General features: G+C 45.4%; 1 protein-coding gene across 6 annotated transcripts in view; it reads left to right on the top strand.

Annotated features, from left to right (window-relative positions):
• Positions 1-16,127, top strand: part of MTSS1 (MTSS I-BAR domain containing 1) — a 209,722-nt gene that overhangs the window by 169,167 nt on the left and 24,428 nt on the right. For all 6 annotated transcript variants that reach the window (XM_068238011.1, XM_068238012.1, XM_068238009.1 and 3 more), the window contains 5 exons: positions 2,717-2,808; positions 10,181-10,255; positions 11,820-11,977; positions 14,264-14,371; positions 15,785-15,882. In XM_068238011.1, the coding sequence (XP_068094112.1) occupies positions 2,717-2,808; positions 10,181-10,255; positions 11,820-11,977; positions 14,264-14,371; positions 15,785-15,882 (531 nt within the window). The remainder of the gene's footprint in view (positions 1-2,716; positions 2,809-10,180; positions 10,256-11,819; positions 11,978-14,263; positions 14,372-15,784; positions 15,883-16,127) is intronic.

Below are 16,127 nucleotides of genomic sequence, written 5' to 3'. Positions count from 1 at the left end.
CTCCCATTTTCCTCTAATCCCCACCCCTGCTAAACTGTTTAACACCTCTGGGCCTCCCATTTTCCTTCTCAAAAGAAAAATCCCTTTTAGGCTTTCCCAAATTCTCCCCACTCTGTCTTACCTGTAAATCCTTCCCTTATTTCATACATGTCAAACTCCAGCCCACAGGCCAAATGTAGCCCACAGAGCCATCAACTTTGGCCCGCAAGTGGTTTCCCCACTTTGCATTATGCTTGGCCCACTCTAGTGGGGTAGTGAGAGGGAAAGCACTAGACACCAGGGAACTGTATAGGGGAGGGGGGGGGGGCATTAGACACCAGGGAACTTTAAAGGTGAGGTCTCTTGACACCAGCAAACTGTATAGAGGAGGGAGGAAGGCCACTAGACCCCAGGGAACTGTATACAGGAGTGAAGATGGGTCACTAGAAACCAGGGAACTGTATGGGGGGGGGGGGGGTGTCTACACAAGAGATAGTCCACAAGAGAGGTGACTCTTCTCAACTCTGCAAACCCACAGGGGTGCAAGCTTGAGAATCTTAACCGCTCTGAAGAAAAGAGAAAACTCCTGCATGTAGGGAATACCCCTTACAAGCATTTCCAGCACAATTGTATTATCCATTGCTGTACCCAATCCTTTTAGGCACAGCTAATGACATGACTATGTACGCTGTAAAGTGCTGCAGAAGAGGTCAGTGCTATATGAACACATAATAATAATAATATGGTAGGACATTAGACTATGGTAGGATTAGAGTGTGAGCTCCTCTGAGGACAGTCAGTGACATGACTATGTACTCTGTAATGTGCTGCAGAAGATGTCAGTACTATATAAATAAATAATAATAATATCGGAGGACATTACACTATTGGTAGTATTAGAGTGTGAGCTCCTCTGAGGACAGTCAGTGACATGACTATGTGCTCTGTAATGTGCTGCAGAAGATGGTTATATGCTATATAAACACATAATAATAATAATAATAATAATATGATAGAGCATTAGACCATGGAGTTTATTTACACTTGGCTTTCTGTCAATGAGCATTATTTTGTGTTTACAAACAAGTATGTCAGCCTCCGTATCTCTCTTACTATGTAGGCACTTTAAGTGTTTTCTGTTTTCAGTTACACATCTTGTCTTGTATATCTGTCTCATCACATTGGAGCTGGCTTGGAAAACACACCAGTCGGGCCAAGTGTTTTCTAGTTGCTGATTCTTCGATCTGCTGTTTCTCATCCTCGTGATACAAATAAGATAAAAACATTACCCACATTTACACCTACTCATCTGCTGTGCTGCACTGACTGCCTGGAGCTCATGGATTGACAAACAAGCTGTGAAGACAGTCAGTCACTATGTACTTTATAAGGTTCTGCAGAAATGGCAGTGCTATATAAATACATAATAAAAATATGGCAGGACATTAGACTATGGTAGGATTAGATTGTGAGCTCCTGAGGACAGTCAGTGACATAACTATGTGCTCTGTAAAGTGCTGCAGAAGATGTCAGTGCTATATAAATACATAATAATAATATGGTAGGACATTGTCCTCAGAGGAGCTTCATAGTGTACTGTCCTACCACATTATTGTGTATTTGTATAGCACTGACATCATCTGCAGCACTTTACTGAGTACATAGTCATGTCACTGACTGTCCTCAGAGGAGCTCACAATATAATCCTACCATAGTCATAGTCTTATGTCCTGTTACATTATTATTATAATTATGTATTTATATAGCAATGACATCTTCTGCAGCACTTTACAGAGTACATAGTCATGTCACTGACTGTCCTCAGAGGAGCTCACAATATAATCCTACCATAGTCATAGTCTTATGTCCTGTTACATTATTATTATAATTATGTATTTATATAGCAATGACATCTTCTGCAGCACTTTACAGAGTACATAGTCATGTCACTGTGACTGTTTTCAGAGGAGCTCACAATTTAATCCCTACCATAGTCTTAGTGTGATGTCCTACCATATTATTATGCATTTAAAGTGAACCAGAGATGAAGCACCCTCATGTATTTTACCATATATATCAGTGGGAACATTAGAGAAAACCTCTACCTTTCTCTGCGTCATTCTTCACTACTCAGCCTGCTTGTTATCAGCCCTGATAAAATCCCTGATTGAGCATTCAGTCTGGCTTTGCTCAGGAATCATTACAGCTGAGTCATTATCGCAGAGCCAGAAGGGTGCAGGCTTAGGCTTGAAAAGACATCAGAGAAGACTGACTCAGCTATAATGATTTTTGAGCATAGCCAGACTGAATGTTCAGTCAGGGATTTTATCAGGGCTGATAATAAGCAGGCTGAGTAGTGAAGGATGAAACAGAGCAAGGTAGGTGTTTTCTCTAATGTCCCCATTGATATATATGGTAAAATACATGAGGGTGCTTCGTCTCTGGTTCACTTTAACATCTTCTGCAGCACTTTACAGAGTCTATAGTCATGTCCCTAGAGGAGCTCAGAGCTCATCTATCTTTTATATATGACAGTATATGGATGGTTTGGATCTCTTCTAGGTAGGAATATAAGATCATTTGCTATAATGTGGTCATTACCAGCATGTTTCTGCCATTATACAATTATTGGATCCCCACAAAACAAAGAATCAGGCCTACCTCTTCGCTGTTGTGTTTGTCTTATATTATGCACCTCCTGAATCTGGTTAACCCTGTTTAAAATCTCAAATCGTAGTGCGCTGATTGACTGCCTGATCAATCCACTGCAAGAGCAGGTTGAGGAGTGGAAGAAGGTCGCCAACCAGCTGGACAAGGACCACGCTAAAGGTAAGGACCACACCCAGGCCAGACCACACCCAGGCAACTGAGGTATAATCAGTCAAGATCAGGAAATGTCAAGTAAAACTCGGGCTCTGTGAAGTTGGCCCGGCCTACAATCCTAGCAAATAAAAAGGTCATTGTATTTGGTTAGTGCAGGCCTGGGCCAACTTTTCGCGGCCTGGCCCACGTGCTGCGGACCACGGGCCACATTCTTAAGGTACTTCCCCTCCTCCCTCCCTTCGTGCAGAGTCACAAGCAGGTGAAAAGAGTAGGTCCATAAAAGTGACGCCGATTCCAGCGTTGCATCTCCATGGCTACAGGGCGTCACGTGATGCCATGGAGACGCAATGCTGGAATTAGCGATTGGGTGAGTCTTTTTAACCCACTCTTATCACCTGCTCACAACTCTGCCGGGAGGGGGAGGAGAGGCATCCAACTGCCTATCGGCAAGCTGGATTTACAGCGCATGCGAGCCCGCACACAGCGCAGGATATGTGCTATGTTTGTACCCACTTGTGATGCAAAGATTAAGATTTGTGCTGCTTTCATTTTGAAGATGAGGCTGTGTTCTCCCTGGAGGAGAGCTAACTCAGTTTTCAAAATCGAGCTAGTGCGTTAGCAGTACCGATATTCAAAGAGATGCTAATGTTTCATGTTGTTTCTTGGTGCTAATTGTATTTAAACGTATGCAACTTTGAAATGAATCGATCAAATGCAGCAGCTGTGTTTATCTGGTCCAGTTTATGCTGCATAGTGTCCAGTGTATATAAGCTGCCTGTTCTAGCGCCTTCATAGCCGAAAGCTTACTGCTTTTCTTCTAGGTTAGTTAGTTTTCCCAATAGGCAAATTGTGTGGATGGGCAACTTAAAGAGGAACTTCAGCCTAAACAAACATACTGTCATTAAGTTACATTAGTTATGTTAATTAAAATAGATAGGTAATATAATCTCTTACCCACACTGTTTTAAAAGAACAGGCAAATGTTTGATTTCATGATGGCAGCCATCTTTTTGGTTGTAATGAGGTGACAGGGAGCGTGATACACAGTTCCAACTGTCCTGTGTCCTGATCACCCCTCCCAGTTGCTAAGCAACGTGAATAACAACATGGCAAATCCCATCATGCTCTGCACAGCATCAGGGAAAAAAGCCCGGGCTTTTTTTTGTTGATGGGTGGAGCTTAGATAAAAATACAGCAAAAAATTATGCTTTGGTAAGAAAAACAAAGTTCTGATGCTATGAAACTGTTAAAGAAATACCAAGCATTTTCAGTTTTGCTGAGTAGATTTTTAGTCCGGAGGTTCACTTTAAGCCTTCCTTCCTACTAGTTTTCGTGAGCCTTGAGCTGTGTACACACTTGAAAGATTATTGAAAGATCACAGACCAATTTTACCCCATTCCATGTAGTATGAGAGCCTTACTCTAAACAGTCTATTCTATGGAGCTGAACTCCCCATCAGATAAAAATCTTTGCAAGATGCTGCACACAAAGATGCTGCACACATTCAAAAGATCAGTATCTGCAGAATGCATTCGTGGTCTATATCTGCAGATCTGACAATCATCTGAAGATCTATTCTGGTGGATCTGATCTGCAGATGAATGTTTGTTAAACAAGGTGTGTATGAGGATCTGCAGATATCATAGACTATAGGTGGCCATACACTGGTCGATTTGCCATCAGATTCGACCAACAGATAGATCCCTCTCTGATCGAATCTGATCAGAGAGGGATCGTATGGCTACCTTTACAGCAAACAGATTGTGCACCGATTTCAGCCTGAAACCGTTCACAATCTGTTGCGGTGGTGCTGCTGCCCCCGCCCGCCCGCATACATTACCTGCTCCGCCGGCGCGACTCCAGTCTCCCGGTCACCTGCGCTCTGGTCTCCAGGTCCGGCATGCCTCACTTCTTCTAGCCCGGCAGGAAGTTTAAACAGTAGAGGGCGCTCTACTGTTTAAACTTCCTGCCGGGCTAGAGGAAGTGAGGCATGCCGGACCTGGAGACCAGAGCGCAGACAGAGCAGCGGTGACCGGGAGACTGGAGTCGCGCCGGCGGAGCAGGTAATGTATGCGGGCTCTATTGCGTCGGTCGTCGGGCACTCGAACGCCGCTAGCGATGCGCTCTTTACCCGCGGGCGATCGACGGTTATTTTCCGCACAGCACGATCGACGGGATCGGACGAAATGGATCGAAATTCGGCGTGTAGCGTGAACGATTAGCAGCAGATTCGATCCCAGTGATCGAATCTGCTGTCGAAACGGGCGCAAATCGGGCCAGTGTATGGCCAGCTTATGAATGCATTTTGCAGGAATTGATCTTTTGCAGATACTGATCTTTTGAATGTGTACAGTATCTTTGTGTGCAGCATCTTGCAAAGATTTTTATCTGATGGGGAGTTCAGCTCAATAGAATAGACTGTGTAGACTATGGGCCTGATTCACAAAGCGGTTCTAACAGTTAGCACGCTGGTGAAAATCCCTCTATCACTCCTAAACTCAGTTTAGGCGTGATAAGTTTAGGCGTGATAAGTTTAGGCGTGATAACTATAGCACCAACTGGGTTAGCACCGCAGTGCACAGCTGATAAAGTTTTGTGCTAGCAAAGTCTGGTGCCCTTCGCATAGAGTTTAATTGCGCTGCTTTGCGTGCGGGATCTAAACTTATCGCGCCTAAACTTATCACGTCTACACTGGCTTTTCACCAGCGTGGTGCAATGGTTATCACGCCTAAAGTCTCTAACTGGGTTAGCACCGCTTTGTGAATCGAGCCCTATGGCTCTCATACTACATGGAAGGTGGTAAAATTGGTCTGTACACCGCTTTAGACTGTCCTGTGCAGCCTTCAGGAAGACCACACACTGCTTACATATTCAACCTTTAATGTGTTGGTATTAGTAAGGGCCGGATCACACAGGCGTTCAGAGGACGTCTCGTTTAGCCGCTGCTAAATACTTTTGTGCTACCGAGCAGATAAGCGTTTGCCATAGGTACCCCATCATTGCTGTGTGTTTTAAGTCCCCAAGGGGGACACAGAGGCGCTGAATGTAGATGGTCGTGGACGGGACTGAGCGGGGCGTTTATGCGTATGTCAGGACTAGGGATGGTTTAATGAGATGCAAAACATTTTGAGTTGATGCAGCATTATGCAAATGTGTGCAGCTTGAAAATGAACCAAGCGAATCCCACTGAGGCAAAATTTGATTGGTCGATTTTCAAGCTGCATACATTTGCATACACAATTTTTGCATCAACTCAAAATGCTTTGCACCCCCTTGACCATCCCTAGTCAGGACTAGCTGGTACCATGATTTGAAAATTGCTTCCATTCACATGAATAGACAGTGAGCGACAAAACGCTGCATGCGAAACGACCCTAAAGGGGTTTTTGCTACATGGAGGCAACCTGTATACTCCATTTTCAGTCAGTCCACTCTAGCAGGGAATTCAATTCTTCTTACTTCTAATATGTACATATGTGAATAACCCTGTCTTGCACAGTGTGTGTGTGTGTGTGTGTGTGTGTGTGTGTGTGTATATATAGGGGGAGGGGTTACAGGTAGGAGGCAGGGGCAGAGGCAGCTGTGTGTGTGTGTATATAGGGGGAGGGGTGACAGGTAGGAGGGAGGGGCAGAGGCAGCTGTGTATGTAGGAGAGTGGTTACAGGTAGGAGGGAGGGGCAGTCAGCTGTTTATGTATGGGAGGTGTTACAGGAAGGAGGGAGGGGCAGATGCAGCTGTGTATGTGTGTATATGTAAGGGGAGCGGTTACAGGTAGGAGGGAGGGGCAGAGGCAGCTGTGTATGTGTGTATATGTAAGGGGAGCGGTTACAGGTAGGAGGGAGGGGCAGAGTCAGCTGTGTATGTAGGGGAGGGGTTACAGGTAGGAGGGAGGGGCAGTCAGCTGTTTATGTATGGGAGGTGTTACAGGAAGGAGGGAGGGGCAGAGGCAGCTGTGTATGTGTGTATATGTAAGGGGAGCGGTTACAGGTAGGAGGGAGGGGCAGAGTCAGCTGTGTATGTAGGGGAGGGGTTACAGGTAGGAGGGAGGGGCAGAGGATGCTGTTTATATGTAGAGGACGGGGTTACAGGTAGGAAGGAGAGGCAGAGTCAGCCGCTCTGGCCAAGCGCGGGTGAGAGGAGAGGACCACCGGCAGGCTAAACAGGCGCTTTTTAATTTCTACACACTGTAAGTGTAATTTTAATGTGTGTCTCTAAAAAGTAAAAAAGTTTATTGCACCAGCAGTGCGCTCCTGTTCTTCTTGTACTCAGCTGTGTATGTACGGGAGGTGTTACAGGTAGGAGGGAGGGGCAGAGGAAGCTGTATATACAGTGGTGTGAAAAACTATTTGCCCCCTTCCTGATTTCTTATTCTTTTGCATGTTTGTCACACTTAAATGTTTCTGCTCATCAAAAACCGTTAACTATTAGTCAAAGATAACATAATTGAACACAAAATGCAGTTTTAAATGATGGTTTTTATTATTTAGTGAGAAAAAAAAACTCAAAACCTACATGGCCCTGTGTGATAAAGAAATTGCCCCCTGAACCTAATAACTGGTTGGGCCACCCTTAGCAGCAATAACTGCAATCAAGCGTTTGCGATAACTTGCAACGAGTCCTTTACAGCGCTCTGGAGGAATTTTGGCCCACTCATCTTTGCAGAATTGTTGTAATTCAGCTTTATTTGAGGGTTTTCTAGCATGAACCACCTTTTTAAGGTCATGCCACAACATCTCAATAGGATTCAGGTCAGGGCTTTGACTAGGCCACTCCAAAGTCTTCATTTTGTTTTTCTTCAGCCATTCAGAGGTGGATTTGCTGGTGTGTTTTGGGTCATTGTCCTGCTGAAGCACCCAAGATCGCTTCAGCTTGAGTTGACAAACAGATGGCCGGACATTCTCCTTCAGGATTTTTTGGTAGACAGTAGAATTCATGGTTCCATCTATCACAGCAAGCCTTCCAGGTCCTGAAGCAGCAAAACAACCCCAGACCATCACACTACCACCACCATATTTTACTGTTGGTATGATGTTCTTTTGCTGAAATGCTGTGTTACTTCTACGACAGATTTAACAGGACACGCACCTTCCAAAAAGTTCAACTTTTGTCTCGGCGGTCCACAAGGTATTTTCCCACAAGTCTTGGCAATCATTGAGATGTTTTTTTAGCAAAATTGAGACGAGCCTTAATGTTCTTTTTGCTTAAAAGTAGTTTGCGCCTTGGATATCTGCCATGCAGGCCGTGTTTGCCCAGTCTGTTTCTTATGGTGGAGTCATGAACACTGACCTTAATTGAGGCAAGTGAGGCCTGCAGTTCTTTAGATTTTGTCCTGGGGTCTTTTGTGGCCTCTCGGATGAGTTTTCTCTGCGCTCTTGGGGTAATTTTGGTCGGCCAGCCACTCCTGGGAAGGTTTATCACTGTTCCATGTTTTTGCCATTTGTGGATAATGGCTCTCACTGGGGTTCGCTGGAGTCCCAAAGCTTTAGAAATGGCTTTATAACCTTTACCAGACTGATAGATCTCAATTACAGTACTTTTGTTATCATTTGTTCCTGAATTTCTTTGGATCTTGGCATGATGTCTAGCTTTTGAGGTGCTTTTGGTCTACTTCTGTGTCAGATAGCTCCTATTTAAGTGATTTCTTGATTGAAACAGGTGTGGCAGTAATCAGGCCTGGGGGTGACTACAGAAATTGAACTCAGGTGTGATGAACCACAGTTAAGTTATTTTTTTAACAGGGGGGGGGGGGCAATTACTTTTTCACACAGGGCTATGTAGGTTTTGAGTTTTTTTTCCTCACTAAATAATAAAAACCATAATTTAAAACTGCATTTTGTGTTCAATTATGTTATCTTTGACTAATAGTTAACGGTTTTTGATGACCAGAAACATTTAAGTGTGACAAACATGCAAAAGAATAAGAAATCAGGAAGGGGGCAAATAGTTTTTCACACCACTGTATGTGGGGGGAGGGGTTACAGGTAGGAGGGAGGGGCAAAGGCAGCTGTGTATGTAGGGGAGGAGTTACAGGTAGGAGGGAGGGGTAGAGGCAGCTGTGTATGTCGGGGAGGGGTTACAGGTAGGAGGGAGGGGCAGAGGCAGCTGTGTATGTGTGTATATGTAATGTGAGCGGTTATAGGTAGGAGGGGCAGAGTCAGCTGTGTATGTAGGGGAGCGGTTACAGGTAGTAGGGAGGGGAGGAGGCAGCTGTGTATATGTAGAGGGAGGGGTTACAGGTAGGAGGGAGGGGCAGAGGCAGCTGTGTATATATAGGGGTAGTGGTAACAGGTAGGAGGCAGGGGCAGAGGCAGCTGTGTATGTAGGGGAGGGGTTACAGGTAGGAGGGAGGGGAGGAGGCAGCTGTGTATATGTAGGGGGAGGGGTTACAGGTAAGAGGGAGGGTCAGAGGATGCTGTGTATATGTGGGGGGAGGTTACAGGTAGGAGGGAGGGGCAGAGGATGCTGTGTATATGTGGGGGGAGGTTACAGATAGGAGGGAGGGGCAGAGGCAGCTATGTATATATGTAGGGGGAGGGGTTACAGGTAGGAGGGAGGGGAAGAGGCAGCTGTGTATGTGTTTATTTGTAATGTGAACGGTTGTAGGTAGGAGGGAGGGGAAAGGGCCCCTGTGTATGGACACGGAGGGGCAGAGTCAGCTGTGTATGTAGGGGAGCGGTTACAGGTAGGAGGGAGGGGAGGAGGCAACTGTGTATATGTAGGGAGAGGGGTTACAGGTAGGAGGGAGGGGCAGAGGCAGCTATGTATATATAGGGGGAGTGGTTACAGGTAGGAGGGAGGGGCAGAGGCAGCTCTGTATATGTCATGTGAGCGGTTATAGGTAGGAGGGAGGGGCAGCTGTGTATGTAGGGGAGCGGTTACAGGTAGGAGGGAGGGTCAGAGGCAGCTATGTATATGTAGGGGGAGCGGTTACAGGTAGGAGGGAGGGGCAGAGGCAGCTGTCAGACCAGCAGGCAGATGCAGGTGTATAGTGGTGCATAGTGTTTAATCTTCTGATTATGGGGAAGTGTTTGTAATAATAGGCAGTCGGCAGGTTCACAAATAACTTGAGGGGATGAAGTCAGTACTGGAGCTGTGTTATTAATCAAGGGATTGTTTGGTGCTGAAATGGCACATTTATGTTATACTGTAAGTACATTCATCACCTAATCGCAGCATTACAGCCGCATGCCGCCTCCTAGAGAATAATACCAATGTGAGCCTTGCTGAAATATCTGTAACAGGCTCTTTATATTTATTATTCCGATTAAATTCCTGCTTCAGAATAGAAATAAATGCGGCGTGCCGTTTCCCGCAGACACAGCGCATTATTCCCCCCGCAGGACGCTTCCCGCCATGATTTCATCCATTGTTCTTGCAGAGTATAAAAAGGCCCGTCAGGAAATCAAGAAGAAGTCGTCTGACACTCTGAAGCTGCAGAAGAAGGCGAAGAAAGGTAACTGTGGCCGCTGTGCGGCGACCTTTGTCTGTGAAACCCGCCCAGTCCGCAAACCGAGGCGAAAGAGCCGGGAGACGCTTGTGGGGCTTGTCTCGTCTTTTTTACCGACTCAAATAAAATAAAACTCTGTATAGCGAAATATATTACTTTTAGCAGTTAAAGTGAGGCTTAAGGGAAAATAAACTGATAAGAGAAAAAAAAATCAATGGTTCATATATTTTAGCTCTCTGGGACACAGAAACCCTGTCATTGAGCAGACACAACGACAAATCGACTATTTTAAGTTCTTAAACAAAATCTGTAATGAAAGAAAGTGCCCCTAGCGGGTATCTACCTCAGGAAGGGGAAGCCTCTAGATCCTAAAGAGGCTTCGACCACCCCCCCTCCTGCTCAGCTATCTGGATCCAGCGATGGCTCCCCCGGTCACAGAGCAGCAATAACTTACAATTGCCGCTGCCCACATTGGTGTGATTGCTTTACAAATCAGAGACCATAAGACAGGCTAAACTCTCTAAATATATACAGGGTGCATTTCTCTCTGTTTTCCTCCTGTCCTGTGCAAGAGTTCAGGTCCACTTTAAACTGTAAAGACTTTAGGAAAGTTCTATATATCATTATTACTACACATAGAATTCTCATAAGCGTGTTTTCAGTTCAGGTTTGTGTTCATTTCGCAGTAGAGATTTCCCCCTCCCCGAAAAAAAATGCACATTTGAAGAGAAATGACAGTGTCGGGAATAACTTTTCACAAGACCGAAACTCTGGGAAAAGGCCTGGATCGGTGTGGATTTTTGGCCACACTTAGAGAACCTTAACTGACAGGGATATGACTGTTTCCATTTAAACTATACCAGTTGCTTGGCAGTCCTGCTGATCTCTTGGCTGCAGTCGTGGCTAAATCATTTACCTGAAACAAGCATGTGGCTTATGCAGTCAGACTTTAGTCAGAGCACCTGATCTGCATGCTTGTTCAGGGGCTGTGGCTAAAAGTATTAGAGACACAGGATCAGCAGGAGAGCCGGGCAACTGGTATTATTTAAAAAAAAAATCCTTATCCTTCTCAGTTTAGGTTCCCTTTAAAGAGGAACTCCAGTGAAAATAATGGAATAAAAAAAGTGCTTCAGTTTTACAATAATTATGTATAAATTATCTAGTTAGTGCTTGCCCATTGTAAAATCTTTCCTCTCCCTGATTTACATTCTGACATTTATCACATAGTGACATTTTTACTGCTGGCAGGTGATGTCAGTGGAAGGAGATGCTGCTTGCTTTTTTTTGGCAGTTGGAAATTTTCCACAATGCAATGAGGTTCACAGGCAGGAAACTGTCAGGACCATGGTCTTGACATCACACTGTGGGAGGGGTTTTACCACAGTATCAGCCATACAGAGCCCCCTGATGATCCATTTGTGAAAAGGAATAGATTTCTCATGGGAAAGGGGGTATCAGCTACTGATTGGGATGAAGTTCAATTCTTGGTTACGGTTTCTCTTTAACTGTTGAAGAACTGCATGAACCTCTAGCTGTCTTTTCCTTGTAAAGCTGTAATTGCCTCTTGCAGGGAGAGGAGACATCCAGCCACAGCTCGATAGCGCCCTGCAGGACGTCAACGATAAATATCTCCTGCTGGAGGAGACGGAGAAGCAGGCGGTGAGGAAAGCCCTGATTGAAGAACGCAGCAGATTCTGCTCCTTTATCTCCATGCTGCGGCCCGTCATTGTAAGTCCTCGTCACAGTGGAATGTCTACAGAGGTGTCTTGTCATTGTGTGTCACCTGAGCTGGGGAGCAAAGAGATGTCTGAGGAGCAGGGAAGAGGGTATTCTAGGGTAGTTGGGGAAGGGTTGTGGCATCATGAAGAAAAATACCTGGCTTGATTGGGGATCCTGCAGACCTGGCCTGTATTCATTTGGTGGGAAGCCTCTGGATGACCCAGAGCAGGGCAGTCCAACTGGCGACCTCCAGGCGGCACTCGCTTGCCCGGATTATTTTTCTGTTAGGCACCTCCTCTGGCAGGCCCATCGTTTGTTTGCGTTTGGCTCTTCCCCCCGCCTAAGCCAGGACATTAACTTCCTTAGTGGTAATCACGAGTTCAACTCGGGGTGGAAAAAAGATGCCAGGAGCGTGAGCGGTAACCCCGAGCTGGACTCGTGGTAGCCGCCGGGAGGTCTGTGCAGAGCAATGAGAGCAGCGGGCGTTTTTCACTCACCTCCTGAGGGATCCCGACGTCGGCCACCATTCTTCTTCCTCTCCTCCAAGGCTCTGCTTCCCACTGGTGAGATCGCCGTCTGTCATCACGACAGCCTGCAATCTCACTATAGGGTTACAGTGCCACCCGGAGGATGGAGGGAAAACTGCAGCGCTCGATCCCAGGGAGGTGATTAAGTGCTGGGTTGCTGCAGATCTCCCTAGCAGCTTGATTTATTTTTTTACCTCCAGGTTTAGGGTCTATAAAAACATGCAAAAGAATTGTAACACTTTGAGACCCTAAAATCCTGAAAGAATCCTTCCGTCCGGGGGGGTTGTGCTCTGCTCCCTGCAGTCGAAAAATCCAGTGCTAGACACACCCTGCCTATGAAGTTGGATGGCAGCAGTCCAGAGGCTTTTCAGATCCTTGTTGAGCTCACCGCTGCTGCCATGGAACCTCCTCTTCAGGCCGCGCCCCCAGCCATGTACAAGCGCATCCGTACTAGGCATGTGCAATTATGTTCCGCACATGCCCAGTGGAACAAAGCCGTTCGTGCGGAGAAAGTCAGGTATGAGCAGTTTTGTTCTATTGGGCATGTGTTAGACCATACTTGCACATGCTCAGTATGGATTCACTCATACACGACCGGCGCACAGCCATGAAAAGCATGATTGGCAAGCTTTTGTTGAGTATGTTTAGAGGGATCTTGTGCTGCAGCGGGATCCAAGGACCCTTTCTACCATCCGGATATATGCTTCCTAACTTTGGCTAAAAAAAAAAGTTACAGTATTACAGATGAACTGTTGTGAAAAATAACATAATGAATAAAAGTAAATATTAATTTGCTTTATAGATGATTTAGTCAGTGTGTGCCCACTATAAAATCTTTCCTCTCTCTGATTTACATTCTAAAATGTATCATTGGTGGTGACATCTGTAGTTCTACCAGGTGATCTGTGCAGAATGTTCGTTACTGGGAGTTCTAGGCACCGAGGGAGGTATTGCTTGCTTAAAGGACAACTGTAGGGAGGCTGCCATGGTTTTTTTCCTTTTGTGCAATACCAGTTGCCTGGCAGCCTTGCTGATCTATGTGGATGCAGTAGTGTCTGAATAACACCAGAAACAAGCATACAGCTAATCTTGTCAGTTCCGACATTAATGTCGGGAACAGTTGATCTGCTGCATGCTTGTTCAGAGTTTATGGCTAAAAGTATTAGAGACAGAGGAGCAGCAGGACAGCCAGGCAACTGGTATTGCACAAAAGGGAAAAAAAACATGGCAGCCTCCCTACAGTTGCCCTTTAAAGCTGTTATTTCCCACAATGCAATGAGGTTCACAGACAGCAAGCTGTCAGGACCATGCTCATGACATCACACTGTGGAAGGGGTTAAACCACAATATGAGCCAGACAGACGTCCCTGATGATCAATTTGAGAAAAAGTAAAGATTTCTGTGTGGTGAAAGGGGTATCAGCTACTGATTGGGATGAAGTTCAGTCCTGGGTTAAAGTGAACCAGAAACGAAGCACTCTAATGTGGGAACATTAGAGAAAACACCTACCCTGCTCTCTGTTTCATTTTTAACGGTTCAGCTTGCTTCTAAACAGCCCTGATAAAATCCACCGCTGAGTAAAATACATGAGGGTGCTTAGTCTCTGGTTCACTTTAAAGTTCCTCTTCCTGTCCTCTAAAGCTAATCATGTTGGGTAGCGTAAGACCAGTATCCGGAACCGGATGGTTCTGTCCACAGTTGGTCAATAATATAGCAGTTGAAACCTGTACACCTGGCCTGATGTGACACCTTATCCCATTCTACGCAGGAGGAGGAGATCTCGATGCTGGGGGAAATCACTCACTTACAGACGATATCTGAAGACCTGAAGAATCTCACCATGGACCCCCACAAACTGCCCTCTGCCAGCGAGCAGGTTAGTGTTCATTAAAATGCTGGGGTATATGACATGCCACACACAGGAGGATCGGGAATGTTGTAATGACGGAAGACTCTGTATACGATATACAACACGCCGAGAGAGGAACGACGATGAAACAATTGTAAAGAGCTTATTTCCTATAGGACCCAAAGCACATAAGCATGGCTCAGATCAATACATAGTGATGTGTACAGGGGAAAAAGTCATGTGATCATACATGCCAGACTAAACAGGTGGCTTTCCAGTTTTGATTAAGGCCCCGTTACGGTCGCATACAGTAGGAATACAGGCAATGAAAAGTATGTTTCCAAGTCATTACTGAGCATGTGCAAACAGTCTAACACAGCTAATAATGTGTATAACGCACTGCATGCAGCACTTTCACTTAGCATGCAGTGTTAGTCACCAACGCAACGTGTGCACTGTGAACAGGGCATTGATTTTTCATTGCAGTGAGTTATTCTGCGTTAAATGTTGTTTTAACGTGCAACTTTAACATCGCACTGTGAAAGAGGCCTGAAACGTGTCCAGGGTTGGAGCTGACTTAAGTTTGGCAAGGAATTCCACAGGGTAGGGGCAGCATACTTTTGGCACCAAAGGTTTTTAGTTGGACTCTGGGGGTGGTCAGGTTATTGGATCCTCTTGATCTGAGGTTGTGGGTGGTGTGACGCAGTTGCATAGGGGTTGTATCGTATACAGCACCGCAGTGGGCAGTATGGGGTATATAATATGCAGTGCAATTACACAGGAAGAGGGGTATAAAATATACAATGACAAAGATTATAGGCTATATCTCTCAATTCAAGTTTCTTGTAAACACCTGATCAAATCATAGCGGCCATTTTGGTACTTGTGTCAGTGTACCCCTTCCATCGCATATTAATCTCTTCAACTCTTTGAGTCTTTATGAATTACTATGAAGTTTACATCATTGCCTGAGTGATTGACCCTGCTGTGCCCCCTAGTGTAAACAAACTGCTAGCAAGGGAGCATTAAAGGCAGAGATAATGTTTGCAGCAGCTGTTAAATGCCACTCAGGAATGTTGGCTCTACGGGTAGTTTCCAGAAGTTCAAAGAAGCAAAATGGCGGCACATCTTGCGGCTCTGGCTACCAAGTAGAGATGGCACTGCCATGGTTATAGAAATCTAACAACATTGTTTTACTATTGTGGAGATGGGCTCAACTGGAGGAAAGTTCAGTTTGTTTGTTTCAAGTGCATGATTGTCCCCAAATTAGCCTTATAAACTGTATCTTAAACGTATAACCTAAAAAATAGTTACAGGCGCTTTACTGCTAGGGCAAGATGTAGGAAACTTTGTTGACTCCCTGCTTATGTATTTGTGGCCAACAAGACATCTCCTGCCCTCTGTTGTAATATTTAATACGACTCCTCTTCCTGCAAACAGGTGATCCACGATTTAAAGGGCTCCGACTATACCTGGTCTTATCAGACTCCGCCCTCCTCTCCCAGCACCACCATGTCTCGCAAGTCCAGCGTCTGCAGGTAAGTCCACACTGGAGTCATTTTTCTTAGCAGATGTCAGACTACAGCTCCCAGTATTTTATGTAGGGTGTACAATGAAGAATTGTTGTTAACCTGGATGTTGTGATCAATTCTAGCTCCACCTCCCATTTTTTTTAAAAGCATGATGGCAACATTCGCATCAACAATACAAAGTTTTGTGCACCACCCTTTTGCAATAAATATACTTAAATTCTGTGGCTATCTGGCTCCTACCTTGGCCCTCA

Source organism: Hyperolius riggenbachi, chromosome 5 (assembly GCF_040937935.1).
Source record: "Hyperolius riggenbachi isolate aHypRig1 chromosome 5, aHypRig1.pri, whole genome shotgun sequence".
NCBI classification, from domain to species: Eukaryota; Metazoa; Chordata; class Amphibia; order Anura; family Hyperoliidae; genus Hyperolius; species Hyperolius riggenbachi.
The sequence above is the reverse complement of the archived record's forward strand: the minus strand, read 5'-3'. Positions and strand labels throughout refer to the sequence as shown.